General features: G+C 38.4%; 1 protein-coding gene across 30 annotated transcripts in view; it reads left to right on the forward strand.

The window, feature by feature from the left end:
• Positions 1–25,901, forward strand: part of LOC100486501 — a 62,816-nt gene that overhangs the window by 31,349 nt on the left and 5,566 nt on the right. For 8 of the 30 annotated variants that reach the window (XM_031891107.1, XM_031891137.1, XM_031891106.1 and 5 more), the window contains 32 exons: positions 94–1,116; positions 1,636–1,742; positions 2,320–2,376; positions 4,803–4,859; positions 5,233–5,301; positions 5,519–5,584; positions 5,916–5,972; positions 7,165–7,221; positions 7,600–7,668; positions 7,957–8,013; positions 9,693–9,756; positions 10,085–10,266; positions 10,609–10,672; positions 11,875–12,056; positions 12,434–12,497; positions 13,345–13,517; positions 13,922–13,978; positions 14,115–14,171; positions 15,681–15,744; positions 16,569–16,750; positions 17,409–17,465; positions 17,585–17,641; positions 18,300–18,356; positions 18,538–18,594; positions 19,668–19,731; positions 20,170–20,318; positions 22,815–22,871; positions 23,750–23,800; positions 23,966–24,022; positions 24,191–24,247; positions 25,238–25,301; positions 25,630–25,811. In XM_031891107.1, the coding sequence (XP_031746967.1) occupies positions 94–1,116; positions 1,636–1,742; positions 2,320–2,376; positions 4,803–4,859; positions 5,233–5,301; positions 5,519–5,584; positions 5,916–5,972; positions 7,165–7,221; positions 7,600–7,668; positions 7,957–8,013; positions 9,693–9,756; positions 10,085–10,266; positions 10,609–10,672; positions 11,875–12,056; positions 12,434–12,497; positions 13,345–13,517; positions 13,922–13,978; positions 14,115–14,171; positions 15,681–15,744; positions 16,569–16,750; positions 17,409–17,465; positions 17,585–17,641; positions 18,300–18,356; positions 18,538–18,594; positions 19,668–19,731; positions 20,170–20,318; positions 22,815–22,871; positions 23,750–23,800; positions 23,966–24,022; positions 24,191–24,247; positions 25,238–25,301; positions 25,630–25,811 (3,617 nt within the window). The remainder of the gene's footprint in view (positions 1–93; positions 1,117–1,635; positions 1,743–2,319; positions 2,377–4,802; positions 4,860–5,232; positions 5,302–5,518; positions 5,585–5,915; positions 5,973–7,164; positions 7,222–7,599; positions 7,669–7,956; positions 8,014–9,692; positions 9,757–10,084; positions 10,267–10,608; positions 10,673–11,874; positions 12,057–12,433; positions 12,498–13,344; positions 13,518–13,921; positions 13,979–14,114; positions 14,172–15,680; positions 15,745–16,568; positions 16,751–17,408; positions 17,466–17,584; positions 17,642–18,299; positions 18,357–18,537; positions 18,595–19,667; positions 19,732–20,169; positions 20,319–22,814; positions 22,872–23,749; positions 23,801–23,965; positions 24,023–24,190; positions 24,248–25,237; positions 25,302–25,629; positions 25,812–25,901) is intronic. The other 22 variants (XM_031891111.1, XM_031891121.1, XM_031891129.1 and 19 more) reach the window with 22 other exon arrangements.

Genomic DNA, 25,901 nt, shown 5'->3' on the forward strand with positions numbered 1-25,901 from the left:
CTCTTTTATAATTAAAATTCATATTATTAATTATATATATATATGGATCTATAATAAAAGTATTTTAAAAAATATAATTTCTTGTAATTTCAGAGCTTATACCAACACCAGTAATAGAAGTGACGTATGACGAGAATTTTACTGATCTCTGCCATCTTCATTGTTCTGTCAATTCAAACTCAACAACCCTGTCCTACAGTTGGACCTACAGAGACAATGGCACTGACATACTATATGCCAATGGCAGCACAATCAGTATATTACTAAAGAATATGGCATCAGGCTCAGAATTTACCTGCTTGGTACAAAATCCTGTTCACAGGAACAGTGCGTCAGTCCTTTTAAAGTCACTTGGTGGAAGACGAACAGATATACGAAAAGAGATACAAACTGAGATACGACAAGGAATACAAAGAGAGATACAGCCGGAGATACAAACTGAGATACGACCAGGGATACAAAGAGAGATACAGCCGGAGATACAAACTGAGATACGAACAGGGATACAAAGAGAGATACAAACTGAGATACGACCAGGGATACAAAGAGAGATACAGCCGGAGATACAAAGAGAGATACAGCCGGAGATACAAACGGAGATACAAACAGAGATACGACAAGGGATACAAAGAGAGATACAGCCGGAGATACAAACGGAGATACAAACAGAGATACGACAAGGGATACAGAGAGAGATACAGCCGGAGATACAAACAGAGATACGACCAGGGATACAGAGAGAGATACAGCCAAAGATACAAACAGAGATACAAACTGAGATACGACCAGGGATACAGAGAGAGATACAGCCGGAGATACAAACTGAGATACGACCAGGGATACAGAGAGAGATACAGCCAGAGATACAAACTGAGATACGACCAGGGATACAAAAAGAGATACAGCCGGAGATACAAACAGAGATACAAACTGAGATACGACCAGGGATACAAAAAGAGACACGACGAAAGATACATAAAGAGATAGAACCAAATATACAAACAGAGATAGAAAAAGAAATGCAACCAGACATACGACCAGAAATACATACAGAGATAGAAAAAGATATTCAACCAGAGATACAATCAGAAACACCGAGAGAGGCACAAATAAAAGGTGTGTATAGGGCCTGGGTGTGGTGGAATTACAACACTTACAGCCAGTGTCAGACTGGCCCACCAGGAGAACTCCCAGTGGGACCGGGTGTCAGTGGGCCTTCCTGTTCCTGACCTTTGGCCTGCTTTATGGTCATTCCTTATGGGAACAAAGAATAGATATAGATGGAATAATAGATGCTAGCATGTAAATAAGAGACTCAGAGAATAATGCAGTTTGGATAACAGATAGCATGCCTGAATAAGAAAGCATAAGTCATCAAGTTCCAAGAATGCCACAGAAATCTTAATCACCTGTGTGCCTGCACTTTATAATAAAACGAGATCCCGCTTGGAGCGCACTACATGGGACAAGGTCACATCTACATACCTAATCATGTTCACGGCCCATTTCAAAGGACCAGACAAATGATAATATCAAACAAATGGGCCAAAAACAAGAAAACATAAAAACGCAAGCTCAGCTAAATATTTTTCACTATTATGTTATGACGAATATATATATTTTTTGTCATTTCAGGACCGAAAAAAGATTCTCGTATACTGACAGTAATAATTGCAGTTTCGATACTGTGCGGAATATTTGTTGGTATAGCTCTTTATTATGGAATAAGACGACGACTAAAGGTACCTAATTTTGTAAAATGTTTCACGCCATACTACCTGCAATTCTATTTTAATACTACATCAGCTAATTAATTAAGTACTGACAGGGTTGGACTGGGTGGTGAAGGGCCAACCTGGGCTGCTGCCCCAGGGGCCCCGCACCTTCCAAGGTGCCCCCATCGGCCGCTCTATAACCAGGGGCACTACTGCCAGGGCTGGAACTAGGAGTAGGCAGAAGAGGGGCGCCAGGCAGGAGCCTCTCCTGCCTACCCCTAGTGCTACTTTGTCATTGCCTCCGCCGCTTGTCATTAGCGGCGGAGGCAATGACCGATCTAATCGCACCGCCCCCCCCCCCCCCTGCACCTCCTCCTAAGCTTTGGCGCGCATGCGCAGTCTGGGGGGGGGCGGGGAGGTGGGCGGAGTTGGACGACCAGGTTGCCTAGGGCGCCAGGTCGGCTTGGCCCGCCCCTGACTACTGCTATAAGGCATATTGAAAAACTTTCCTCAGGGGCGGCAAAAAGAGACAAAATTCTGTTATTTTTCCCAAAAGAATTATTTAGCTGTAATGAAAATAGCAAGTGTGTTTACTTTCTTTCAGGTTAAAAATCAGTCTAATTGCACTATTACATACAGTGAAGTTCTGACAAGTACTCAGGTAAGGAAGCAAGGAATGTGCAGGATATTTTTATTTCAGTTTCATATGTGTAAAATCCTAAAAATTTGTGCACTTACAAATTAAAAAAGAACATAAAAACCTCTAAATCCACAAAGAAAAGAAAGAATGTTACAATTTGCCTAGGACAGCTTCCATTAACTTCTACATGACCTCGACAGCTTTAAGATGGGGAAGTTTGAGGTTTTTTTGTTCGTGGATATTAATAAATCACACATTTTTTGTGGTTTAGAGAAAACCACATTTTGTTGCACTAAAAACTACAATAAAAAGTAAAAACCACAACCTTTGTTGTGGTTCTCCTTATACTTTTATATGTATATTAGAGGAAAACCTGAGCCACAGTCAAATGTAAAAAGACTTGGAGAGCAACAAAAGCACCATAAAAGTTCATGGAGGAGCCAAATAAGGGCTGTGATTGGCTATTAGGGGCCTCTATGCACCCTATCAGCTTACAGGGGCTTTATTTGGTAGGAAATCTTGTTTTTATTCAACCAAAACTTGCCCCCAAGTCAGGAATTCAAAAATAACTCCCTGGTTTGGGGGCACTGGGAGCAACACCCAAGGGGTTGGGGAGCAAGATGTTGCCCCTGAGCCACTGGTTGGGGATCACTGCTATACACCAATGTATTCTCAAACCACGAACCCATAAGTCATCACAATTTTCTGTGCCATTCTTTTGGGCACTCAGGCATGGGTTACCTGCAGACACTGATGATTTTCAGTGACCTGAAAATAAAGGTGGCCATACATGGCAGATTTTAGCTGCCCATTTGACTCCATCAGTCCAAGAGTGGAGCAATCTGACGTGCCTACCAGAGTGATATCTAGAAGATTTTATGATATTGATCTGACAGTGTGGTCCTAGTCAAAGCGACATTGGTGGTCTTTCCAACACCATCAGATTTTAACTTGTTGGATGCAGACACAGCATTCCCTTACGGGTGTCAAATGGCAAAGCCTCCATGTAGTTAAAACATCAGATTTGTATTAATCCCATTTTTTTAACCCATGCATCTAAATCTGACTTGTAGGATGTGATCTTTCTATCCAACACATTTTACTCTCATGTAGTTAAGCTCTAAGGGGTGCACTAACATTTGGTGAAAGGCAACCAACATCCTCTTTGGATGTTTAGCTATAAGGATATGTCAATCAGGGATTCTTTGCAGGACAACATTGATTATAAAACATGTAGTTATTTCATTTCATTATATTCACCCATTGTATATAAGAGTGGACCTATGGATGTTGGGGGCAGTGATTAGCCTTCTTGTCAATGTTTTACTTGTCCAAAACCTAAACAGGCAGTTTTGAACAAAACAGTTCCTACAAACTCCCTGGTTCAAAAACTGGACATGTTGCAACCATACTCATTATATTTGATGAAAGCCAAAATATGCACATTCTTTTCCCTTTTTTAATTTAAGAATACTTTTGCATCTGTAATAAAGTCTATGAAGATTCTCATTCATCCAGGTCATGATATACAGTATCTAGTAGAATTAAGTCTATAGTAAAACAACTGGACTTTCTTCTTGAAAACGTTTCACCACTTATCAGAGGGGCTTCTTCAGTTCAAGGGTTGAAAGTGGTAAGGAATTCCCCAGCATTTAAATCCTTGAGGGTAGTACAGTCACAGAGATCCAGACATCCAATCACAATGGTTCTGTAGTACCCATATTGGAAATTTCTCAAAACAAAATCAAAGGCAAGTAAAAAGACCAGACCAACAAACAGGGAGGAACACAGCAAGATAGTCATCCCATATGTTGCTGGAACATAAAAAAACTTTTTGACAAACATCGCATTCCTGTGTTTTTCAAACCCAGCAACACCCCAAGACAGAATTTGGTGCACCCTATAGATCCAACACCAAAGCACATAGAAAGTAATGTGGTCTATGCTGCCCAGTGTAGTGAAGAGTGCACGGATCTATACACTGGGGTGACAAAACAACTCCACCACTCTAACCTGTCTCTCACTAACCCAACTACTACTCCTCGTTGGTACCTGGCTCTGTGTCATTCACTTGTTCAGCTAAATAAGAACTAGTAAACTGCACTCTCCCTTATATAGCCTCTCCTGGGGACTTCTCTCTCTCTCGCCTCTCTCACCGCGACACCTAGTGGCTAAAGTATAAGTGTTTATCCAACAAAATGTTTCCCACTCCTTACAAGGGACAATGTTTGGCCCAGTATTTGTCCATGTTTCAGTATGCTGAAACCCAGACAAGCAGTTTTGAACCATAAATCCCCCTCAAAAAATCAGACTGTCCAGTTCAAAAGTGGACAGGTGGCAACACTTGTTCTAATGTCCATTTAAGTTTAGGCTACCTAACTGGAAATTCTTTTACCAAAGGAATAATTTTGATTAAATAAAATGGAATGAAATGTATTATCTTTCAGGATAAAGAGCATATTAAAGACTCTATTACATACAGTGAAGTTCAGATAAATACTCAGGTAAGGAATTTGATTTGTTGTTTTTAGTTAAATCGATTGCATGTGGGATTAATCAATAAAAGCCAGATATGAGATCCATACTGCAGAGCAATTAACAACTAAAGGGATAATTCTATTGCAATTACCCTCTTCTTCTTGTTTCATATTCATATTTTTTATCCTAGTCTAATAGGGTCAATATTTTACCCCACAAAGAAGCAGGGAGGAAACTGTTCTGCTTTAAGCCATGCTTGATTCAATAGGGGAGGGTGAGATAGGAGCGTCAGGATCTGCAGCCCACATGGGGCCCTGTCCCTTTACATCATTTCTTTTCAAAGTAATTATATTGCTGGAATGAAAATAGCAAATGTTTTAAATGTTTTTTTTCTTTCAGGATAAAGTGCATACTAAAGACACTATTACATACAGTGACGTTCAGATAAATTCTAGGAGAAATATGCAGGTAAGGAAGCAAGCAACTTGCAGGGATTTTTTACATTTTCATTTAGTTTGGAACTACACATACTTGCCAAGTGGAGCTGATCAATGAGAGAGACATGAGAGAGCTGGGAGTGTGAATAGGACAGATTTATGGAAGCTGTATAGGCCTTCAATTTTTTTTTTCAATGGAACATTTGGTTGGAATGAAAATATTAAATGTTTCATTTTCATTTTATCAGGGCAAAGAAGAACCTGATTATAATGATTATACTATTACATTCAGTGAAGGTCAGAGACATACACAGGTAAGGAAGTAAAGAATTTTCAAAATATCAAAAATTTGATTTTGATTTTTTCTAAACTGGGTCCATGGGGCCCAGGGTCCTTTGCATTTTCTCCACCATCCCTCAGTATAACTTCCACAACTAAGTTACTGACCCTGATAAATGTACTGACTGCCCAAACCTCATTTACCCACTACAGGGTCTGTTCCTATAAAGTTTAAATCACCTACGCTGGAGAGCTGGGGATGTGAGCAGGGCAGCTTTGTAGAAGGTTTATGTCCCATTACAATATTGTTTTTTAAAGGACTTAGCTTGAAAGAAAATAACAAGTGCTTTATTTTTTCTCTCTTAGAATAAAAAACAGTCTGATGATGCTATTACATACAGTAAAGTTCAGATAAATACTCAGGTAAGAAAATTTCCGCGATTAATTTAAATTAGTGATGAGCTGATTGTTTCGCCAGGCTTGGATTCTCCGTGAAATTCCGCATTTCGGCACCAGCAAATCCTTTGGGAAACTGCTGCAGAAATTTGCCGCAACAAAAATGTGCAGAGTGAGGAAAAAGTTGTGATCTAGAATCCTAAGGTGCAAACACTAAATAAGAGTATCACTGATTCAAACAGCAGAGTTCTAACAGCAAACAACCCTCTTCACAGAAACCTGTAGCTCAGGCAGTGAGGTCATGTGATCAGCAGCTATAAAAGGCTTTGGGAGAGGATTGGCTTATACACAAGGGGATGAATTTAACTGTTTGTTTACTGAAAAACATACCCAGGTTCCTAACACCAATATAGCCAGCATAGATTGTAAGCTCTTTTGGGCAGGGCTCTTGTATCGGTTACTGATTGCTTTATATGTTACTCTGTATGTCCAATGTATGGAACCCACTTATTGTACAGCGCTGCGGGATATGTTGGCGCTTTATAAATAAATGTTAATGTAATGTAATGTAAGGTGTCCCAGGCCATTGGGCCCCATCCTGATTCTTACTTTCCTGCTCCTTTCTTCTCATTAGGGATGCTGTACCTTCTTACAGACGTTAAGTACAGGGGTCATCCTTGTATTCCATACAGAATATGCCCTACATAACCTAGTTCTTCTTCCACTGGGTCCCTATCTGGTCGAGATACTGCCGGGATACTGGTCCCTTCCTATCTTCTTAGATTCTCACTAACATCTCACTAACCTACTACTCACTCTCACAAAGTACAGTAAGCTCCACCACTCTAACCTGTCTCTTATTAACTAACCTAACTACTACTCCTCGTTGGTACCTGGCTCTGTATCATTCACTTGTTCAGCTAAATAAGACTAGTAAAATGCGCTCTCCCTTATATAGCCTCTCCTGGGGACTTATTCCACTCCTTACAAGGGACAATGTTTGGCCCAGTATTTGTCCAGGTTTCACTATGCTGAAACCCAGACAAGAGGTTTTGAACCAGAAATCCCCCTCAAAAAATCAGACTGTCCAGTTCAAAATTGGACAGGTGGCAACATTTGTTCTAATGTCCATTCAAGTTTAGGCTACCTAACTGGAAATTCCTTTACCAAAGGAATTATTTTGATTGAATAAAATGGAATGAAATGTATTATCTTTCAGGATAAAGAGCATATTAAAGACTCTATTACTTACAGTGACGTTCAGATAAATACTCAGGTAAGAAATTTGCTTTGTTGTTTTTATTTTGGATTGAAACATTGCATGTGGGATTAATCAATAAAAGCCAAATATGAGATCCATACTGCAGAGCAATTAACAACTAAAGGGATAATTCTATTGCAATTACCCCACTCCTTCTTGTTTCATATTAATATTTTTATCATAGTCTAATAGGGTCAATTGTTTTCCCTACAAAGAAGCAGGGAGGAAACTGTTCTGCTTTAGGCCATGCTTGATTCAATAGGGGAGCGTGAGGTAGGAGCGTCAGGATCTGCAGCCCACATTGGGGCCCTGTCCCTTTACATCATTTCTTTTCAAAGTAATTATATTGCTGGAATGAAAATAGCCAATGTTTTAAATGTTTTTATCTTTCAGGATAAAGTGCATACTAAAGACACTATTACATACAGTGACGTTCTGATGAATTCTAGGAGAAATATGCAGGTAAGGAAGCAAGCAACTTGCAGGGATTTTTTACATTTTCATTTAGTTTGGAACTACACATACTTGCCAAGTGGAGCTGATCAATGAGAGAGACAGAGAGCCAGGCTGCAGAGAAACAGCTACAGGGATAATTTTGCAATTTATTATAATTATCTGTTTCGGTAATGATGTCAGATTGGTGGCCCTGTTGCATCAGAAGCGGGCTGTGACATTATGGGCTAAAATATGATGTCAGGGGTCTGTGTTTTTATTATTAAATGTTTTACGTATTATTAATATATTTTTCAGGATAAAGAGCAAACTAAAGGCACTATTACATACACTGAAGCGCAGAGACATTCTCAGGTAAGAAAGTGAGAAATTTGCAGAATATCTTACAATTTTAGTTTTATTTGTAACTTTGCTGGAGAGCTGGGGGTGCGAGTAGGACAGATTTGTAGAAAGATTCTATCCCTTTACATTTTCTTTTTTTTTAATGAATAAGTAATATTTGTCACATGGGATTAGCCCCAGGAAAAAAGCATGACAGTATATTCCCACGCATGTTTTGTCTCAGAAAAAATGAATGTTTTAATAACTGGGAAAATAAATAAATAAAGTCAATTCTTACTGAGTTCTATTGAACCTCACCAGCTTTTACTTGCTGAGTTTTTCTGACCCCCTTACGGGCCAATTTATCAAAATTCAAGCTCCAATTCGAGAAAAAAAGCAGTGAAAAAAATGCAAATGCAACTATACTCGAGTATATTCTTAAGAACCATAAATAGTCATTATTTAAAATAAAAAAAATCCTCAAAATTCTGGTGAGGTTCAATAGAAGTCAATGAGCATTGTCTCTAAAACTTCTATTTATTTATTTTTCCATTCAAATGAATGGAACAATGTGATTCTCACCATCATGCAACTTTTTTTCTGAGACAAAATGCGCGTGGGAATATTCTGTAGCACTTTTTCCTTAAAAAAGCTAGCATTTTTTTCACAAATTCAAATTTTGCTAAATCATCTATTGAGCATGTACAAGAGCATGTATCAAGGAATGAGCGGGAAATGTAAGTCTCAAACCTTAGAACTTAGAGTCAGATTTATCAAAATGTGAGTTTTAAGCTTAATACATAAAAACTCACCCATATTCTTTTCATTGCCATGGGATTTTAGAAACATATTTAACAATGGGTGGAATTTAGAACTCCTTGTTTGATAATATGCTTCTAAATATCCCATAGGAATGAACAGAATGTGGGGATAAATCTGTCCCTTTTTACCAAAGCACGAATTCAAATCACGAATGGCAAAAATTCGGATTGGCTAAGAAAATGTTGCCGTCTTTTCGTTGTCGTTGCGACTTTTTCGTATTTGTCGCAACTTTATCGTATTTTGCGCAACTATTTCATCGGCGCCGCGTTTTTTTCGTATTGAGCGATTGCAAACGGCAGAAAAACCAATCTGATTTTTTCGCGACGGCGACGAAAAAGTAGTGGAAAATATACGAAAAAGTTGCGGAACATACGAAAAACTCTCGACGGTGACGAAAAAGACGCAAAAATACCGATCATTATGATAAAAACGCATTCGGACCGTTCGTGGATTAGTAAATGTGCCCCTTAGTGTTACTTCCTGGCAAACTTCTAGATTAGTGATGAGCAAATCTGACACTTTGTGCTTCACGTTAACTATTTGCAAAACCATAACATAGCACTGAAATACATGGAGTTAATGAGAAGGGAAATTACTTTGTAGTTAAAGCATTTTCTCTCAAAAATAGCACATAGATTGCTCTACATTATTTCCCACTATTCTGCAAAAGGTTGCCAAGGTGACAATGTCCTACAAACATCTTTTCTGTCAATATATTACCATCTAAATATCCTTTCTCCCCACTATCGCACTACCTCTGAGAAGGCTACACCTGAGGGGAACAGAGTGTATGCAGCGCTAATAACTTCACACTTCAGTTTTATATATTTGCCTCTTTCTATGGTTAAATATAACAGTTTTTTCCAAAAATGTGTTTCTTTCCTTAACAGAATTTAGAAAATGTTGACCAGTCTGCATCTAACAAGCAAAATGTGATGAGCAGTGTATCTGGGGGTAAGAAAGTTGCTTTTTAACAAAAATTTGGCTTTTATAGTTTACAACTAATTAAAAAAAATCTTTAGAAACAGATAATATGGTTGGTAGCTTTTACAAACATTGAAATGAATGGACCATGTTATTTATGTGCTAAATGTATAAGATCAGAAATACTTTGTATATGTTACATGACTGAGATTGTGAATAGTCATGGGCTATGATTAAACGGAAGGTGGTGCCCAGGTACGCTGCTGCACTGGTGTGCATTTTAGGTTGGGGTTTGCAATAGGGGCAAAAGGTGCAAAATAAATAGGACTTCATTATATTTTGTAATTTTACCTTTCAGATCATCTTGGATACTCTGGGTCAGGTCTATATGGCGCCTCTTTACATCAGACCAGATCTGCAGGATTATCCGAAGCTACAACTCTATACAAAAATGTCTCTGGAGTCTCCATCTCAGCCTCTGCATCATCTGCATCATCCTCTTCTGGATACCTTGTATCCCCAATGGAAAGCAGTCTTAAGGTGATCTCATCAGGATCTTTTTGAAATATCTAAGCTGGTGCTTATCCAGGCTAGACATTCAGCCATCTTTAGACAAAAATGTTAGGCTGGGTGTTAGCTATTTATACTAATGTCACACCCAGGATGCTTGTGTCATGTGTTGCATTAATATTGTGTTAAAGTATATGCAACAACTTATTTGCAGTAAAACCATTTTTATGCCTTTTATATGCACACTTGCTGTTGAGTAACATAGGTGTAAAATTCTAGTCCTCACACGTTTTGAATATTTGTCTTTAAAGCTCTTTCTATATGTTTAAATATAACTGTCTTTGTCCAAAAATGTGTTTCTTTCCTTAACAGAATTTAGAAAGTGTTGGTCAGTCTGCCTCTAACAAGCAAAATGGGATGAGCAGTGAATCTGGGGGTAAGAAAGTTGCTGTTTCACAAAAATGTGGCCTTTATAGTTTATAACCAACTAAAAAAAAATCTTTAGAAACAGATAATATGGATGGAATCTTTTACAAACATTGAAATGAATGGACCATGTTATTTATGTGCTAAATGTATAAAATCAGAAATACTATGGGGCACATAATACTAACCCATGAATCCGAATCCAAATTGGAAAAATTCCGATTGGAAAACGAACATTTTGCGACTTATTATCGTATTTTTTGCGATTTTTTCTGAGCCTTTACGACTTTTCGGAAATTGTCGCGACTTTTTCGTTACCAATACGATTTGTTCGAAAAAACGCGACTTTTTCGTTGCCATTCCGAAAGTTGCGCAAAATCTGGCGATTTTTTTCGTAGCGTTAAAACTTAAAAGGCGCGACTTTTCGCGCAAGTTTTAACGCTACGAAAAAATCGCAACATTTTGCGCAACTTTCGGAATGGCTACGAAAAAGGCGCGACTTTTCGCGCAAGTTTTAACGCTATGAAAAAAATCGCCAGATTTTGCGCAACTTTCGGAATGGCAACGAAAAAGTCGCATCAATTTTCCGAAAAAATCGCAAAATACCGATCATTACGAAAAAAACGCAATCGGACGCATTCGGCCCGTTCGTGGGTTAATAAATGTGCCCCTATGTGTATGTTACATGAGATTGTGAATAGTCCTGGGCTTCTACGATTGAACGGAAGGTGGTGCCCAGGTACGCTGCTGCACTGGTGTGCATTTTAGGTTGGGGTTTGCTATAGGGACAGTTTTTTAAGTTACAGTGTGGGATAAGGGAGAGAGTTTGTGTCACTGCATCTACAGAGTTTTCTGCCAGTGGTGCAGTAGGCAGTATAGAGAGGACAGGTAGTGCAGGCTCATCTGCCACATTGGCATTGCCCTCAGCTGATCAGCTTGGGCCTGTTGAGAAGGCAAGGACATCATTTGAGTTTGTGTAATTGAACAACTTTGTTGTAAGTAAGAGTAAAAATGATACAGGTATGTAATGTAATATCTGGAAACATCTATAGGTATGTGAAGTATGGGGAGGAAGAGTTTATTTAAGCAGATAATGTATATTTGATAGCTGATTTTCTTGGGTAAAGGGAAAGGAGCAAAGTAAAATCTTAAAAATCTTAAAAGGAGCAAAGTAAATAGGACTTCATTATATTTTGTAATTTTACCTTTCAGATCATCTTGGATACTCTGGGTCAGGTCTATATGGCGCCTCTTTACATCAGACCAGATCTGCAGGATTATCCGAAGCTACAACTCTATACAAAAATGTCTCTGGAGTCTCCATCTCAGCCTCTGCATCATCTGCATCGTCCTCTTCTGGATACCTTGCATCCCCAATGGAAAGCAGTGTTAAGGTGATCTCATCAGGAACTTTTGGAAATATCTAAGCTGGTGCTTATCCAGGCTAGACATTCAGCCATCTTTAGACAAAAATGTTTTTCACTCTTAAACTTCTAGACTGGGTGTTAGCTATTTATACTAATGTCACACCCAGGATGCTTGCGTCATGCGTTGCATTATTATTGTGTTAAAGTATATGCAACAACTTATTAGCAGTAAAAGCATTTTTATGCCTTTTATATGCACATTTAGTTTACTTTTACACTTGCTGTTGAGTAACATAGGTGTAAAATTCTAGTCCTCATACGTTTTGAATATTTGTCTTTAAAGCTCTTTCTATATGTTTAAATATAACTGTTTTTGTCCAAAAATGTGTTTCTTTCCCTAACAGAATTTAGAAAATGTTGGTCAGTCTGCTTCTAACAAGCAAAATGTGATGAGCAGTGTATCTGGGGGTAAGTTGCTATTTATGGCCTTTATAGTTTATAACTAATAAAAAAACATCTTTAGAAACAGATAAAATGGTTGGACTCTTTTACAAACATTGAAATGAATGGACCATGTTATTTATGTGCTAAATGTATAAAATCAGAAATACTATGTATATGTTACATGACTGAGATTGTGAATAGTCATGGGATCAGTAATCAAAAGTATGGGGTAGTTAAATTAAAATATGTTTTTAAGTTTAAGATAAAGACATTTTTTAGGTCCAGAAAATAATGTTTCTCCATTCCTTTCAATACAAAGCTGGTTTGTCAGATAATCCTCAGTGCTGGGCATCTGTTCCTGCAGCATGTACATTTTGGCATCTTAGTTGCTCCCTGGTACCCGGTACCTGTCTGAGAGCTTGTGCAGAGTACATCTGTTTCAGTTTGTGTCACTGCATCTACAGAGTTTTCTGCCGGTGGTGCAGTAGGCAGTATAGACAGGACAGGTAGTGCAGGCTCATCTGCCACATTGGCATTGTCCTCAGCTGATCAGCTTGGGCCTGTTGAGAAGGCAAGGAAACCATTTGCGTTTGTGTAATTGAACACCTTTGTAGTAAGTAAGAGTAAAAATTATACAGGTATGTGATGTAATATCTGGAAACATCTATAGGTATGTGAAGTATGGGGAGGAAGTGTTTAAAAGAGTTTATTTAAGCAGATAATTTATATTTGATCGCTGATTTCCTTGTTCTCTGCAATAATAACGACAGTCACTTTATCTTGATGGTGAAGGGACAGTATATACCTAAAATACTCTCAAAAGAAGCAAAATAAATAGGACTTCATTATATTTTGTAATTCTACCTTTCAGATCATCTTGGATACTCTGGGTCAGGTCTATATGGCGCCTCTTTACATCAGACCAGATCTGCAGGATTATCCGAAGCTACAACTCTATACAAAAATGTCTCTGGAGTCTCCATCCCAGCCTCTGCATCGTCCTCTTCTGGATACCTTGCATCCCTAATGGAAAGCAGTGTTAAGGTGATCTCATCAGAAATTTTTTGAAATATCTAAGCTGGTGCTTATCCAGGCTAGACATTCAGCCATCTTTAGACAAAAATGTTTTTCACTTTTAAACTTCTAGGCTGGGTGTTAACTATTTATACTAATGTCACACCCGGGGTTGCTTGCATCATGTGTTGCATTATTATTGTGTTTAAATATATGGAACAGCTTTTATATGCACATTTAATTTACTTTTACACTTTTGTTACTGCTGTTGAGTAACATAGGTGTAAAATTCTAGTCATCATGTCCACAGTCACACAATAACAGTGAGTATACCCTCCTAATTATAGTTGCTACCTGTTCTGGCTGTGAAATTTAGACAAAGTGGCAGTGGGATGATGCCAGGAGGTGGGACAATTACATTTTTTTTTTTTCAGGATAAAGAGCAAACTAAAGACACTATTACATACACTGAAGCGCAGAGAAATTCTCAGGTAAGAAAGTGATTTGTAACTTTGCTGGAGAGCTGGGGTGTGAGTAGGACAGCTTTGTAGAAGGATTATATCCCTTTCCATTTTTAATTTTTTAATGAATTATGAAAACAGAAAATGTTTTGCTTTTTTCTTTCAGGATAAAGAACAAACTAAAGAAACTATTACATACAGGGAAAGCCAGATAAATACTCAGGTAAAGATATAAGGGAGTTTAGTTTTGTTTGGGACTTTTCCACACATTTGTCACATGGGATTGTTCCCATTAAAAAAGCGCGACAGAATATTCCTGCACAGGTTTATGAATGTTTTAATAATTGGGAAAATAAATAAAGTTATTAGAGACAATTCTTATTGAGTTCTATTGAACCTTGCCAGCTTTTACTTGCTGAGTTTTTTCTGGCTTAGGGGCCGAAATATCAAAATGTGAGTTTATATTTTTTTTACGATTCGAGAAAAAAAAGCAGCAAAAAAAATGCAAATGCAACTATATTTAAGAACATTCTTAAGAACCATAAATAGTCAGTATTTATTAAAGAAAATATTCTCAAAATTCTGATGAGGTTCAATAGAAGTCAATGAGCATTTTATTTATTTATTTTTCCATTCAAGTTTTTAACCTCATTGAAAATGAATGGAACAATGTGATTCTCGCCATCATGCAACTTGTTTTCTGAGACAAAATGCACGTGGGAATATTCTGTAGCACTTTTACCTTAAATAAGCTAGCATTCGAGAAGAAAAGTCGCACACGTTTTGTTGAAGTTATTTTTTTCACACCTGCGTGTTTTTTTCATGAATTCGAATTGAGATAAATCATCAAGTCTATCAAGGAATGAGCGGGAAATGTAAGTCTTAAACCTTAGAACTTAGGGCCAGATTTATAAAAATGCGAGTTTCAAGCTTAATACATAAAAACTCACCCACCTCCTTTTTATTGCTATGGGACTTTTAGAAGCGTATTTATCATTGGGTGAAAGTTAGAACTCACCATTTGATAAATATGTTTCTAAAAATCAGAACAGAATGTGGGTATAAATCTGCCCCGTACTGTTTCTTCCTGGCAAACTTCTAGATTAGCGATGAGCAAATCTGACACATTGTGCTTCACATAACTATTTGCAAAACCATAACATATCACTGAAATACACTGGAGCCAATGAGAAGGGAAATTACTTTGTAGTTAAAGCATTTTTTCACTCAGCAATAGCACATAGATTGCTCTACTTTTTTTTCCACTATTGTGCAAATGGTTCCCAAGTTGACAATCTTTTTTTATAAACATTGTGGCGACTTCTCTGTCAATATATTACCATCTAGATACCTTTCTACCACTTGTTCAGGCCACAAATTCACAAAATCACCTTGACCAAAAGCTCATTTTACGTTTTCATTCATTATTCACTTTAGCAAAGTTATTATACTATCCCACTAGGGCCTCAGTCATCATTACAGTTTTTTCCAGTTATCCCACATATGACTATTAGTCATGGGACAGGGTATCAGACAACATTGATGTTGGGTGATCTGGGACCTGAGCTAAAGGGGTATCCCACTACCTCTGAGAAGGCCACACCTATGGGGAACAGAGTGCATGCAGGGTTCATCTCCTCACACTTCACTGTTAAATATTTGTCTTTAAAGCTCTTTTTATATGTTTAAATATAACTGTTTTAACCAGAAAATGTGTTTCTTTCCTTAACAGAATTTAGAAAATGTTGGCCGGTCTGCCTCTAACAAGCAAAATGGGATGAGCAGTGTATCTGGGGGTAAGAAAGTTTCACAAAAATGTGGCCTTTATAGTTTACAACTAATGAAAACAAAATCTTTAGAAATAGATTGATATCTTTTACAAACATTGAAATGAATGGACCATGTATTTATGTGCTAAATGTATAAAATCAGAAATACTATGTATATGTTACATGACTGAGATTGTGAATAGTCATGGGGTCAGTAATCAGAAGTATGGGGTAGTTAAATCAAAACATGTTTTTAAGTTTATGACAAAGACATTTTTTAGGTCCAGAAAATAATGTTTCTGCATTCCTTTCAATACAAAACTGGTTTGTCAGATAGTCCTCAGTTCTGGGCATCTGTTCCTGCAGTGTCAATTTTGGCATCTTAGTTGCTCCCTGGTACCCGGTACCTGTCTGAGAGCTTGTGCAGAGTACATCTGTTTCAGTTTGTGTCACTGCATCTACAGAGTTTTCTGCCGGTCGTGCAGTAGGCAGTATAGACAGGACAGGTAGTGCAGGCTCATCTGCCCCATTGGCATTGTCCTCAGCTAATCAGCTTGGGCCTGTTGAGAAGGCAAGGAAACCATCTGAGTTTGTGTAATCGAACACCTTTGTAGTAAGTAAGAGTAAAAATTATACAGGTATGTGATGTAATATCTGGAAACATCTATAGGTATGTGAAGTATGGGGAGGAAGAGTTTATTTAAGCAGATAATTTATATTTGATCGCTGATTTCCTTGTTCTCTGCAATAATAATGACAGTCACTTTATCTTGATGGTGAAGGGACAGTATACACCTAAAATACACCAAAATAAATAGGACGTCATTATATTTTGTAATTCTACCTTTCAGATCATCTTGGATACTCTGGGTCAGGTCTATATGGCGCCTCTTTACATCAGACCAGATCTGCAGGATTGTCCGAAGCTACAACTCTATACAAAAATGTCTCAGGAGGCTCCATCTCAGCCTCTGCATCATCTGCATTGTCCTCTTCTGGATACCTTGCATCCTCAATGGAAAGCAGTGTTAAGGTGATCTCATCAGGAATTTTTTGAAATATCTAAGCTGGTGCTTATCCAGGCTAGACATTCAGCCATCTTTAGACAAAAATGTTTTTCACTCTTAAACTTCTAGGCTGGGTGTTAACAATTGATATGATACTAATGTCACACCAGGGGATACTTGCATCATGTGTTGCATTATTTTTGTGTTTATGTATATGGAAAAACTCATTTGCAGTACAACCATTTTGTATATGCACATTTAGTTTACTTTTACATTTGCAATTGAGTAACATAGGTGTAAAATTCTAGTCATCGTGCCCACAGACACTTAATAACAGTGTGTACCCCCTCCTAATTATAGTTGCCACCTGTTCTGGCTTGGAAATCCAGACAAAGTGGCAGTGGGATGATTCCAGGAAGTGGGACAGTTATATTGGGGGTTGTGTCATGCTGTCCGGTTGGCAGATATGTGGTGTTTTGGGGCGTGGTTATAAGGTGGGGGCTCGTATATAATGTCTAGGGGTGGTGACTGTACCAATTTGGTTCCAGTTTTTTACAACCACCTATGCTGGAGAGCTGGGGGTGTGATTAGGCCAGTTTGTTGTGAGGTTTATAGCTCTTATTTTCTTTTTAACTAAATTATTTAGCTGGAAGACAAATAGTAAATGTTTTTTTTTTCTTTCAGGATAAAGAGCAAACCAAAGACACTTTTACATACATTGAAGCTCAGATAAACTCTCAGGTAAGGAAGTAAGGAATTTACCAGAAGGCTGGTCAGTAACATTTGGGTGGGGTAATGACATCAGGTAGGTGGATCTGTACAATTCAGAGGTGGGGTCATTATTACTATTTTTATTTCAGGGCAAAGAGCAAACTAAAGATATTATTACATACAGTGAAGCTCAGAGACATTTTCAGGTAAGGAAATGAGGAATTTGCAAGATTTTAGTTAAATATTTAGTGAAATATTTACACATATTTGTCAAATTTGGGAAAGATCAAAGAGAGGCAGACATGAGATCCAGGCTGCAAAAAAACAACTAAAGGGATAATTTCTCACTCATTGTTAATACCTGCTCACTTCCATATGTTTGTGACTATCTATATTCTCATTTATATAGAGCTACTTATGTACACAGCACTGTTAAGCAGATTTTTTTTAAATTTTGTTTAGTTTGGAACTTTTCCACATATTTGTCACATGGAATTGATCAATAAGAGAAATAATAAAAGGGATCATTTTTCAACTTGTTGTAATTATCTGTTTTTTCATGCATACATTTTATCTTATAGCTATACATGGTCATTGTATCTAAATAAAACATGTTTTGCTTTTGCCTAAGGAAACACAGCGCCTCCCCCCCCTTAAGTTGGGTTGCCACCTTTGCCAGTTCTAAAAACCAAGCAAAGGGGCAGAGTAAAGATGCCAGAAAGCTGGTTAATGACATTGTGGGTGGGGTAACGTTGTCAGATGGGTTGATCTGCATTTATAAGGAGGGTCATGACATCATGGGCTGGGATGTGACATCAGGGGTCAGTGTTTTATTATTAAATATATCTATTTTTTTTCTTTCAGGATAAAGAGCAACCTAAAGAGAGTATTACATGTAGTGAAGTTTATAGAAGTACTCAGGTAAGGAAGCAAGGATTTTCCAGTATCTTTTCTAAAACCTTATAGTTTAGTTTGGAATTTTGCTGGAGAGCTGGGGGTGTGAGCAGGACAGCTTTGTAGAAGGTTTATATCCCTTTACATTTTTACTTCTCAAATAAATTATTTAGCTGGAATGAAAATAATGAATGTTTTTTTTTTTTAGGATAAAGAGCAAACTAAAGACACAATTACATACAGTAAAGTTCAGAGAAATATGCAGGTAAGGAAGGAAGCAACTTGCATTGATATGTTTAATTTTAGTTTAGTTTGGAACTTTTCTATTTATTTACTACACGGGAGTGATCAATGAGAGGCAGACATGAGATCCAGGCCACAGAGAAATGAACTATTAAAGGTATAATGTTTTCTTTTATTGTATGTACCAACACATTACTGAATTCATTTATTTCATATTTAATGTAATGGATAAATGAAGCAAATTACAGCCCCTTAGTAAACAAAACTCACTTTATAGGGGCCGATTCACTAAGGTATGAATCCGAATCACGAAATCCGATCGTTTCTGATGATCGAAAATGTCATGAAAACTTTTTTCATTTGAATACGAAAATTTTGTACTTACGATCCGAAAGTTCTAAAATTTTCGTATTGAAACGATCGTTTAAGTATGGCGATCCGATAGTCACTAAATTTTCGTTTCTCAACAATCGTAAACGGCGCAAAACCCTTTTTGACCTTGACACTTCAATGCATGATGTGGGAAGCTTTCCAAAGGACTCAATGGCACGATACCGAAGCTTGAATGAATTCTGAAAGTTTAGTACTCGTTTCGAAAAATACAATTTAGTCTTTAAAAATGTCGCAAAGTATGAAAAAGTTGCGGAATATAAACGGAAAAGTCACGGAAAATACGCACAGTTCTAAAAGTTAGAAAAAACACTAAATTTTCCAATTCGTAACCAATCCTACTTTGATAAATGGCCCCTATGTCTCATAACCTCAAACCTTAAACATAAAGCCCTATTTATCATTATACAAATGTGTGTAATTTTAGAGATTTTTGTATACCACAACTAAAAAACAACAAACTCATCTCTAAAAAAAAAAAATCCAAATTTAAAAAACATGACTGAAATTCAAAGATCTCACAATCCTTGATTTCGTAGGAATCCCTAGCACTAAAAACATAAAAACCACAAATTAAATATTGTTCCAGTTTGCCTAGGACAGTTCCTATAGACTTCTACATGACTGCACCAGTCTTAAGTCTTTAAAGCTTTTTCATATGATTAATATAACTCTTTCACAAAAATATGTTTCTTTTCTTAACAGAATCTAGAAAATGTTGGTCGGTCTGCCCCTAACAGGCAAAATGTGATGAGCAGTGTATCTGGGGGTAAGTATTTTGCTGTTTAACAAAAATGTAGCATCTATAGTTTACAATTAGTTTCCTTTATAAACAGATAATATGGTTGGTATCCTTTACAAACATCAAAATGAATGAACCATATATTTATGTGCTGGAGGTACTGAATCAGAGGTACTTTGTATATGTTACATAACTGGGATTGAGAATATTTATGGTGGGGTTAATAATCTGAAGTACTGAGTAGGTAAATATGAATTAAAAAGTCAGTATTAAAACTTTATTTCTATTTCCAACATATACACTTTTTTTTTATATGTGCTTTCCTTGTTTTATGCAATAAAAAATGGCGGTCACTTGTTCTTGATGGTAAAATGAGCATATTCACCTAAAAACACCTTTGCTCAAAATGAGCAAAATGAATAAATTCTAATATTCATTATAATTTGTTGAAAATATTCTTTCTAGATCATCTAGGAAACACTGGACCAAGTCTGTATGGGGCTTCTTTAGCAGGATTATCCGAAGCTCCAAGCTTTCCATCATCCATCTCTTCCCCTCCTGTATACCCTGTGTCTCCAACAGAAAACAGTCAACGGGTAACCTCAGCAGCAATTGTATGAAATATGACATTTTTATTTTATAAAATAACTGGTGTTCATCCAGGCTAGAGATGCCAGCCATCTTTAAAAAACATTTTCTACTCTTAAACTCTTGGTGATGCTTGCTTTACGTGTTGTGTTATTATCATGTTCAAGTTTATGCCATGCTGTATTTGCAGTTAAACCCTTTTGATTTGTTTATTTTTTTATTTTACTTTTATGCTTGTATATATATATATATATGTGTATATATGCTGTTGGAATATTTTATCTGCTATTGAGTAGCATAGGTGTAACATTTTAGTCACCACATCCCTGGCCTACTGAAAAGAGGTGACTACTCATCAGAGCTGTGTCATCTGCCGTCACTGCTCTCTGCAGAAGTAAATCAGCTTTGCCCATTGTGTACCCTTGTCACCATGTTTTGGTAGGTAATTGCTGACCCCATCACTGCACTAAATGTCACGGATGAGTCAGTGCGGTGGCAGTTTGTGTTGCTGCCTGCTACATCCTTGTTAAGCAGTTCTCCAGCACTTTGCCAGTTCTGGGTTGTTGTTAATGTGCAAAGCAAGACACGTATGTCAGTTGGCCTTGGTAGAGGTAGGCAGAAGGTTGTGTCCATTGCTGCAGACCACATTATTTGCTTGGTGCTGGCAGAAAATAAACTATTTGGAAGGTGGGCAGGAGTTCAGGCCTGGGGGCTGATTTACTAAGACACAAATTCGAATCCGAATCGGAAAAATCCGATTGGAAAACGAACATTTTCCGACTTTTTCGTATTTTTTGCGATTTTTTCGGCGCCTTTACGACTTTTCGGAAATTGTCGCGACTTTTTCGTTACCAATACGATTTGCGCGAAAAGACGCGAGTTTTTCGTAGCCGTTACGATGCGCTCGTATCTTGTCGCGCCTTTTATCGTATTGAGCGCTCGTAAGCGGCGGGCGAAACTTTCAGACTTAGCATGATTTTGGAAGTCTCCCATAGGACTCAATGGCACCCTGCAGCTCCAACCCGGCCCAAGGAAAGTCTCCCATAGGACTCAATGGCACTCTGCAGCTCCAACCCGGCCCAAGGAAAGCCTCCCATAGGGCTCAATGTCACTCTGCAGCTCCAACCCGGCCCAAGGAAAGCCTCCCATAGGGCTCAATGTCACTCTGCAGCTCCAACCCGGCCCAAGGAAAGTCTCCCATAGGGCTCAATGGCACTCTGCAGCTCCAACCCGGCCCAAGGAAAGTCTCCCATAGGTCTCAATGGCACTCTGCAGCTCCAACCCGGCCCAAGGAAAGTCTCCCATAGGGCTCAATGGCACTCTGCAGCTCCAACCCGGCCCAAGGAAAGTCTCCCATAGGGCTCAATGGCACTCTGCAGCTCCAACCCGGCCCAAGGAAAGTCTCCCATAGGGCTCAATGGCACTCTGCAGCTCCAACCCGGCCCAAGGAAAGTCTCCCATAGGGCTCAATGGCACTCTGCAGCTCCAACCCAGCCCAAGGAAAATCTCCCATAGGGCTCAATGGCACTCTGCAGCTCCAACCCGGCCCAAGGAAAGTCTCCCATAGGGCTCAATGGCACTCTGCAGCTCCAACCCGGCCCAAGGAAAATCTCCCATAGGGCTCAATGGCACTCTGCAGCTCCAACCTGGCCCAAGGAAAGTCTCCCATAGGGCTCAATGGCACCCTGCAGCTCCAACCCGGCCCAAGAAAAGTCACCATACTGAAGCTTGAATGAATCCGAATCTTTCGTACTCGACTTTTCGCGCAAGTATTAACGCTACGAAAAAATCCGTAGATTTTGCGCAACTTTCGGAATGGCTACGAAAAACTCGCGTTTTTACGCGCAAATCGTATTGGTAACGAAAAAGTCGCAAAATACCGATCATTACGGAAAAAACGCAATCGGACGCATTCGGCCAGTTCGTGGCTTAGTAAATGTGCCCCCTAGTGTCACTCCTCTCCCCCAAACAACAAATTGCCTGGCCATTTTTGGTTTGCAGAGAAGCAAAACTACAGTGACGTCCCAAGTAGCCCCTCCAAAATAATGCAGAAATTCTCCACACACTGCCCTGGGGGATCCCTATAGATATGATCCATATAGAGCAATGACTAAATAATCAATCACTGATTTTGCTGTATTATAGAACTTTCTATCTGCTTTTCAGGGCCAGAGGCCGAATGAATGCAAGAAACTATTCCAGTGACAACCCTGCATTTTTTTACTGTTATTTTCACTTCTATTTTACTGTTTTTTAATTCTATTTGAAGGTATTTAATGCAGATAGTCCCTTGTAATAAGGGTTGCCACCTGTTCCAGCTGTAAAATCCATACATAGTGGCAGTGGGATGATGCCAGGAGGTGGGATAATTACATTTAAAAAAATGATGCTCACAGCAATATTTTTGATGCGCATCTTTATCATGTTTCACTAATTTTTCTTGTGTTTCACAAAATGTTCACAAATTGAAATGAGACAGATTCGCTCTTCACTAGTTATATGTTTAATTTATTTTATTTCAGGATAAAAAGCAAACTAAAGACTCTATTACCTACAGTGTTGGTCAGATGAATACTCAGGTAAAGAATTTACCATCAAGATGATATGACATGATGAAGGGGGTCATTGTTATATTATGTAACCCTTTCTTGGCAAGCTCACTTATTTGGGCAGTATACTTGCTGAAAACAGGAGATTTTTTATAGATCTTTGCAAATGTGAAAGAACTGGGATTTAGTGCAGTGCTGCCACCTAGTGGACACTGAGGAGCACACCTCAAGAGAATTTCCACTAGGAAAAATAATCACACACACTTTGCAGCAAGGATAACTTTATGTAACAGTGGAAATAGAATGTAAAACAACTTTATGGATAACTGATTAACCTGCCCTGAGGAACCCGTGCAGTCTATCCACTGCTGGCACAGTCTCTGTAGGTGCCCAGTCCCAACTTGGATCCGGATAGACCACAACCCTTTTATTCAGTTCATTCTTTTCCCCAAGAGCTCTTAAGTCCCCCCAGGTAGCGCTACCTGCCCCGGAGTACCTTCCCCTTTGAAAAGGTGGCTGCTCCTACGTAGCAGGCAAGTGAGCACTTCCTGCCCTCACCAGGGGACACACACAGAGATTCCACAGAGGACTCTGTAATCACCAGCAGCCCAGCAGTCTTTTTGTTTTGCAGTCTGAACTCACAACAATTTGCACTGGCTACTCACTCTGGATCTATCTTCCAAAAGCTGGCAAAATAACAGGGGCTCCTTTATAAGCTGCTGGGCCCGCCCCTGGATTTTGGCTCCAAACCTAGGCACGCCTCCTCTTTCCCAATAGTGCACTGGGGCATCCAGCCAATCAGGTTTCTCCCCAGTCTGTAGCCGGGCTGGATGCTGTCACAGACTGAGAAACAGGGGAAAGAGTTCTCGGATTCCCTACATTTATATATTTTATTCCTTTTGTTTCAGGATAAAAAGCAAACTCTATTAACCTACAGTGTTGGTCAGATAAAGTCTCAGGTAAGGAAGTAAAGAATTTACCAGGAGGCTGGTCAGTGACATTGGGTTGGGCTAATGATGTCAGGCGGGTAGATCTGTTGCATTCAGAGGTGGGTTCATGAAATTAACAGCTAGAATATGATAAAAGCGTATCTGTTAAATGTTTTTAATTTTTTTTTAATTCAGGATATAAAGCAAACTAAAGACACTGTTACATATAGAGAAGGCCACATAAACGCACAGGTAAGGAAGTAAGGAATTTACTAGGAGCCTGATCAGTGGCACTGGGGATGGGCTAGTGATATCGGGTGGGTGAACTTGTTGTGTGCAGAGGTGGGTTCATGACATCATGAGCTTGGAAATGATAAAAAGGGTTGGTGTTTCATTATTAAATGTTTATTTTTTTTTCAGGATGAACAGCAAATGAAAGACTCCATTACATACAGCGCAGCCAAGATAAGTACTCAGGTAAGGAATTAAGGCAATTGCAGGATGATTTTTATTTTTTTTTCTTTACATATTTGTCACATGGGATCAATCAATGCAATCCAGACATAAAATCCAGACTACAAAAAAAAAACTACCATTTTCACTGTCATGTCACTTATTGTAATTACTCACTCCTTTTTGAATCCATATGTACAGTATGTATGTAAATGTTTATTTATATAGCACTACTTATGTACAGAGCACTGTACAACAGAACATTAAATGCATAGAAAGTTCTAAGTGTTAACAAGACACGAGGAAGGAAGTCCCTGCCCCATTAAGCTTATAAAAAAATATCACAAAAACTGTAGGATAATAAGGGTTGTAGGTTACAGTGGTTGTCAGTGTAAGTGGTAGAAAATGGTCAGATGTTATGTGAGGGCTTTAAGAGGGAGTCTTCTTTACCCTTAATATTCAGAATCATCTTCTTTAATTACACCGGGAATTACAGTTTTGAACTCACAAGTAGGTGCCAACATGTTGGCACTCCCCTGGTAATTTGCCTTCTAGATGATTGATAATCTGTGGTATTTTTCTTTACATAAAGATTTGTAAAAGCAAAATGCATTGAAATCAATGGGAAGGTGGAGTAGGATATACATTTGCCCTACTTTGTTAGAGAAGCTAATTTCCACCATGCTACAACTGTTTTTTTATGGGAAAAATGGTTCCCATGTTGGCAATTTCTTACAAACATGGGGGTGACTACTATGTCAATATATTACCATCTGGATATCCTTTCTACTAGTTACTCACGCCACAAATTTAATTAATTATCCACTTCAGTGAAGTTGTTCTACTTTCCTGCTAAAGTTTTAGACATCACTGCTGTTAGAGCAGTACTCCAACGTATGGCACAGGGTATCAGCAACCTCCATGATGGGGATCTGGGACCTGAGCTAGATAGAGGGGTATCCCACTATCTCTGAGGAAGCCCCTTTCACAAAAAAATGTTTTTTTCCTTAACAGAATCTAGAAAATGTTGGTCGGTCTGCCCCTAACAGGCAAAATGTGATGAGCAGTGTATCTGGGGGTAAGTATTGTACAGGTATGTTATGTAATACCTAGAAAACCATCATTTATAAGGATGGAAAGTATGGAGAGGAAATCTTTAAAAGAGTTTTTAAGCAGATAATTTATATTTGATAGCTGATTTCCTTGTCTTCTTCATTAATAATGACAGTCACTTGATCTTGATGTTTAAGAGACAGTATACACCTACACACCTTTGCTTATAAGTGAAAATTAAATACGACTTTGTTGAAAGTGCCTTCTGCTTAATGTTTTAATTTTAAGAAATCAGCATTTTTATTTCAATAAAAAAAAATGAATTATATTTTGTTAAAAATTCTACCTTCCAGATCGTCTTGGATACTTTGGAGCAAGTCTGTATGGGACCTCTTCACATCTGCCCTGGCTTGCTGGATTAATTGAAGCTCCAAGTCTATGTAACACTTGCTCCAGAGTCTCCATCCCAATCTCAGCATTATGTGCCTGTGCCTCTTCTGGATCCCATATGTCCCATTGGGATAGCAGTCATAAGGTGATCTCAGGAGGCATTTTATGAAATACCTGAGCTAGTTTGTGTTAATTAAAAATGTTTCCACCATTGAACTTCTTTTACTTTATATAT

Source organism: Xenopus tropicalis, chromosome 8, assembly GCF_000004195.4.
Source record: "Xenopus tropicalis strain Nigerian chromosome 8, UCB_Xtro_10.0, whole genome shotgun sequence".
NCBI classification, from domain to species: domain Eukaryota; kingdom Metazoa; phylum Chordata; class Amphibia; order Anura; family Pipidae; genus Xenopus; species Xenopus tropicalis.